Below are 5495 nucleotides of genomic sequence, written 5' to 3' on the forward strand. Positions count from 1 at the left end.
AACACCATCCCCCTCACCAACCAGGACCCTTCCCCTCCCCACCGCAAGCGCCGGCCCATCTACCGGCCTCATATCATGTCCCGTTAGCAACCTCACACTCTACACATCCCCGGAGAACCCCCAAAAGAGCTATCTTCTTCTCTGCGGGCGAGGTACATATCCCCCCCCCTTTCCCCACAGTCATAACCACAACCCAACCTAACCCCCCCTCCCCAACAGACTACAACTCCAACCTCGGCGACACCGAAGACCTCTACCACACCCCCACCGACACGCTCAACGAGTGCATGGACCTGTGCGCTTCACAGGAGGGGTGCGTGGGCGCGGGCTGGGGCGAGGGCGATTTCGACGACGGCCGGGCCACCTGCTGGCTGAAGAGCCGGCTGGGGGAGCCCAACGACGCGCCGCTGTGGAGTTTTGCGGTGGAGGATACGGGGAAGTTGAAGTTTTAAAATGTACTATCCGTCTATCATTCTTTTTGTACGCCTGGGATACCCGGGCGCGACTTGCTGGGCAAGGATTAGCAGCTGGGTTATAGGTCGGAGGGTAATTTGGGTTTTGGGGGGTGGGGGCGCCTCTAGGAAAATGGGGGTGGGTGGGCATTGGGATAGGCGTAATGGGCATTCTTGTATATCTCATGGGATTGGGTCGTTGGCTTAACAGAGGACATTACCAGCAATCTAATATTCATATTCACGTTGAATTCTCGTCTCAACAACCTCATTATGGTGGTTCCTAATACGCAGGTACAACCAAAGCAGCGATATTGATTGCTCGTCTCGTAAAGCACACACTCACACCCTCAAGCCAACTCCCCTATTTCTTCCACAAAATAATCCAGCCCCAGCCCCAAGCCCTCGCACTGCTCAAGCTCCCTAAACCCGCTCTGCTTCGGCTTAGGCCAGTCCAGCACCCTCATGGTCGGCTTCCCCTTCCTGCTCGGCTCCCTATGAGTGAAGAATCGTTAGCAAACAGTCCTCGCAAACAACCAACCAAAGAGTAGCAAGGTATAAGATCTCGAAAAGGGGACCCCCTTCCCCTCCCAAAAAGGAGAGAACAAAGAAAAAAAAATAAAAAAGAAAAAAGAACTCACCACCTCCCCACCCCCTCCCCCCCAACCTGATCAAACCCCCTCGCCCTCATCCACCCCCTTTCCAAATTTGGATCCCCCCTCCTCACAAACGCCGCGAACCCATCCAACACGACCCTCGAGAACCCCAAATCCCCCTCCTCATCCCTCAGCGGCAGGCCCTGCCGCCACAAATTCCCAAACACATAATACAGCTCCCCCGAATGGCACTTCAGATACGGCGCCGCGCCAGAGGACGGATCCCCGTAGGGATGGCCCGGCGCGGGGCGCGGCTCGCACACGTCCGTGCCGGGCCACCCCTTGGTCTGGTACGAGCGGTCGAACTCGTAGTAGTAGATGCTGTCGAGGCGGCCGCCGTGAGGGGATAGCAGGCCGGCGGCGGTGGCTTGCGCGGCGCAGCGGAAGATGCCGTCGGTGGCGAGGCGCGCCGAGGCCGTGTACAGGTCGAGGGTGGCGTTGCCGGTGGTGGCGGGGACGGGGAAGAGGGAGGCGGGCGGGACGGCGAAGCCCTGCGAGGCGAGGTAGGTGGATTGGTTGATGGGGGGCGTGGTGGTCGGGGGGAACGAGATGAAGGGGGCGCCGTCGTCGTGCGTGATGCCCATCATGAGGTTGAGCGGGAGGCGCGGGCCGGTGAGCGGGAGGGTGGCGGTGGTGAGGTAGGTGCCGTCTACGACGAGGTAGCGGGCGGAGCTAAGTTTGCTGAGGGTGGATGCGGGCACCGCGCGCAGGCAGTCGGCTTGGGAGGGCGCGTCGGTGCAGTTGGTGGCGGTGAGGATCGGCGTGGCGGCCACGGTGACCTGCTCGTCAATGGTGTAGTACTCCGAGTAGGTGGTGCCGTAGTTGATGCCGCCGAGGCCGCTGAGCATGATGGCGCCCGAGAACTTACCCGCGGCTTTGGGCGAGGCGATCAGGGCGCGGACCGAGGCAGCACCCGCCGACTGGCCAAAGACGGTGATGCGGTCCTTGTCACCGCCAAAGTTGTGGATGTGTGCGCGGATCCAGTCCAGGGCGGTGATCTGGTCGGCCAACCCGTAGTTTCCGTTCGTCTTGCCATCCTTCAAGGCTAGGAAGCCAAACGCCAGGAGACGGTAGTTGATGGCCACCAAGACCATGTCTCCTCTCGAAACGATGTTTGCGCCATCGAACGTCGCGTCATTCGCCGTCCCTCCGGTGAAGGCACCCCCATGAATCCACACGCCAACGGGGCGGAGGGTCTTCTTTTTGGGTTTCGCGTTGGGATTCGGCAGGTAAGGAGTCCACACATTGAGGAACAAGCAGTCCTCGCTACCGGTGCCCCCTTGGATACACTGAGAGCCATATGACAGGGCGGAAGCCGCCTCCCCGGACCCTTGGAACAGCGAAGGGTAAGTAAACCTCTGCGGCTGCGGCGCATAGCGAATACCCAGAAAACGGAAAGAGAGGCGATCCCGGAAGCTAAAGGGGTTAGCTGAGTCTCTTTCATACTTGTTCTGTCAGGCTCACCCAGTGAGAGTTTGGTTGTTGACGTCCAGGCTGATCTGCCACTTGTCGTCCGTGTCTTGGGAACTCTGCGTCGAGAACGGTGCCGTGTTGGTGCACAGCCCGAGGAACCGCGACTTTGAAGGGTTGGCTTTGCTGAACCGCCCAGCTACGTCCACGGCCTTGGAATCGGAACCCGAAACCCAGAACTTGGACGAGGCATCAACAATCCCGTCATATTTCAACGACTCGGCAAACGGTACGGCCGCGGTGTTTCTTTTGCATTGTCCCTGTCCTGGTCCCCACAGCCGCTCACCTAGCTTGGAACACACTTCGGATACATCCTGGTAGGGGCGGGCATCCGTGAGAATCACAGCCTTGTCTGCGTTGGGACTTGATTCTCCTACAGCGACGTTAGCCTACTTTTCTGAGGGACTATGCATTGGCCCGTACCCTGAAGATCATTGTTGGTCAAGATGGTCAAGCTGGTGTCCAACCGTTTAAGGGACTCGCCTGCCACGAAGGAGGCCAGAGCCAGGGTCACACCGACAAGGCGCATATTGACGCTGGGTCCGAATGCAACGGGAACGAGGACGAGACATGGGGAGAGGACACTACGAAAAGGATAGTTCTGGGTCTCTTAATATGAACGCGTCGACCCCATTTGGCCGGCGGACATGCAGTTCGCCCCGTCCTTGATGACATCGCAACTACATACTGCATGTGCATGTTCCTGCCGTCTTTTCCATTTTTGTTTTCGGTTATGACCAAGCAGCAACCTGGTTCCGAGATTAGACCCAACCCGCGTTGTGGTCGGTAAAGTTTATCCGCCGCTCCAGCCTCCCGTCCAAGCTGAATTTTGGCCCCAGAACGATCTTTCTTGATCGTGGGGTTGAGCGGGTCGAAAAAGCTAAGCTTCTTCTACCCGGGTGCGGCGGAAAGATCATGGAAGCGTGAGTGACATCGTGCCTGTATTTGAACAGGCTAAATGGGGGTCCTGCCAGGGCGGAGAGGGTTCATCATGGAATGTGAGCTGCAGCGGGTGGTTCTCAACCATTTCCTCCACCAAACGCACGGCCATCGTTACTCCGGTCAGCCGAAGCCGCGAAAGTGACGAGAGTCGGACCCGGTCCGTGGTAAGAGCGGGCCTTCGGGCAAGGATGGGACTGCGGAGAACATGTCATGTCGACCATCTAACGGCCAGCAGCCCAACCCCAAGGACCTCGCTAAGCCTGCATTGCATTGAAGGGCTGAAGGACCCCCATGAAAGAAAGCCTCGAACACCTTAGATTCGGATATCGCCGAGCGGCTTGACCACATCCTCATGAAGAACCATAGAAAGTCGGGCAGCCACGGCATCATCCGTCTCATCATCGCCCTCGGACAAACCCAATTCTTTCCCTCCTGTTATGCACTTCCCGAGAAAGCAGTCTCGTAGACGGCACCCATGGAGGCACCTAGGTCGGCAATCTGGTCATCGACCCAGGAGTTTTTCACGAACTTTCAGAGCGATCGATGGCCGCCCCCTCGCAGCGTTCATGTCAATGCCGAGGACCTGCTCGACGCTTGCCCAGTGCGCGATCTCGACTAGCAACACGCCCAAGCTGTAGATGTCGAAGCTCTTCTTGAAGCGCTCGCGTTCCTCCGGGTTCGTCGACTGTGCGAGAGGATGCCGGTAAAGATTGTACTCGGCATCGTCGCCGGGGCCGGGGATGTCGGTCATCTCATCGGCTCGGGCAGGCCTGGAGAAGTCAAATCCTGAAAGGTACGGTTTCGCGTAATCGACTTGACCGTCGGTCGCCCGGAAGAAGATGATGTTGTGGCTGCGGAGCCCCTTGTGTAGCCAATTCACGGCGTGCAGGTACAGCAGACAATTGCTGATGGCATGGGCGAGCTTGACTCGGTCTGTAACGCGGGGCTTGCGAGCAGAACGGAGTAGATCCCGGAGAGAGACGGGCGGAAGGGATGTATGTAGACCATCGTCCAGGGGTCTCTCAAAGACAAGCCCAAGGCGCATATTTAGTATGTCTTCCTCCTCGTCTTCCACCCCGCCAGCGCTCGCCTTGTCGAAGAAGCCCAGGCAATGAGGGGTCCTGAAGGCCTCGGGCTTCGGGGAATGGCTCAAGAGCGCTGCCAATTTTCGGACCCGTTCGCAGATGACGGTCTTGGGGGGCGAAAGGTCTTCCGGCCTCTGTGGTTCGTAGTCCTTCCATTCCACCCACACCTTTTTACTTGTGCCGTCAGAAAGACGGAGCGTGGCTTCGCACCTCGGCTCGTCAGATTCCTCGGCAGCTGGGTCAATATGCACCATGGACCGGTCAAGTAGGAGATGTTTTTGGTGGTCCGGGCTACCCAACTCCAAGCACATGGCCGTGGCCTCATCCCATGGGGTTTTCTTGTTGGATTCGATCGACTCGTTGAAAGCCTTGAACTTGGCTAGCTGAGACAGTAGCTGGAGACCATCAGCGTTGGCACGCTTTTGCGCGACTGACATTTGTGACGCTGGCAGAGGGGAACTGGCTTCCAGCTTGACGTTCAGGGCCATGACGAGCCGGGACAGGTCAGTGATTTTATGGTGTAGCTGAAGTATCCCACGATTCGAATCCTGAACGGTGTGGTGGATTTCGACCTGCATCCGGGCGTCCAGAATATTGGTCATGCTGTCGTTGAGAGTAGAAAATCTCGACAGTAGGAGCTCGAACGCGGTCTTGTCAAAGGACACCCATTTCAGCCTTTGCACAACATCATCTGAGGTCTCCTTCAGGCTTTGCATGGCTTTCTTGACGAAGTCCCTCCGCCGCTGCGGCAAAGGAAAGTTGGCTTTGGCAGCATCCTTTTCGGGGTTCAGCACAACACCGTCCTGATACCCAATTCACCTTTTACTTACTATATTAATCTTCTTCACGTCATTTTGAGGCAGCTGGTTGAAGATTCCGTCTTTCCAGAT

The 5495-nt window shown here is 57.7% G+C and overlaps 2 protein-coding genes across 2 annotated transcripts in view; both read right to left on the minus strand.

Annotated features, from left to right (window-relative positions):
• Positions 1–802: 802 nt before the first annotated feature.
• CHGG_03249 (uncharacterized protein) lies at positions 803–3107 on the minus strand (the record flags this gene model as incomplete). The annotated part of the gene is made up of 4 exons (XM_001229764.1): positions 803–947; positions 1094–2464; positions 2573–2951; positions 3002–3107. The coding sequence occupies 4 exons, from the start codon at positions 3105–3107 to the stop codon at positions 803–805; spliced, it is 2001 nt and encodes a 666-aa protein (XP_001229765.1).
• Positions 3108–4022: 915 nt separating this feature from the next.
• Positions 4023–5495, minus strand: part of CHGG_03250 (uncharacterized protein) — a gene marked incomplete at both ends in the record, with an annotated part of 1849 nt that continues 376 nt past the window's right edge. The window contains 2 exons of the mRNA XM_001229765.1: positions 4023–5381; positions 5436–5444. Of these exons, the coding sequence (XP_001229766.1) occupies positions 4023–5381; positions 5436–5444 (1368 nt within the window). The remainder of the gene's footprint in view (positions 5382–5435; positions 5445–5495) is intronic.

Source organism: Chaetomium globosum, genomic scaffold (assembly GCF_000143365.1).
Source record: "Chaetomium globosum CBS 148.51 scaffold_2 genomic scaffold, whole genome shotgun sequence".
Lineage (NCBI taxonomy): Eukaryota > Fungi > Ascomycota > Sordariomycetes > Sordariales > Chaetomiaceae > Chaetomium > Chaetomium globosum.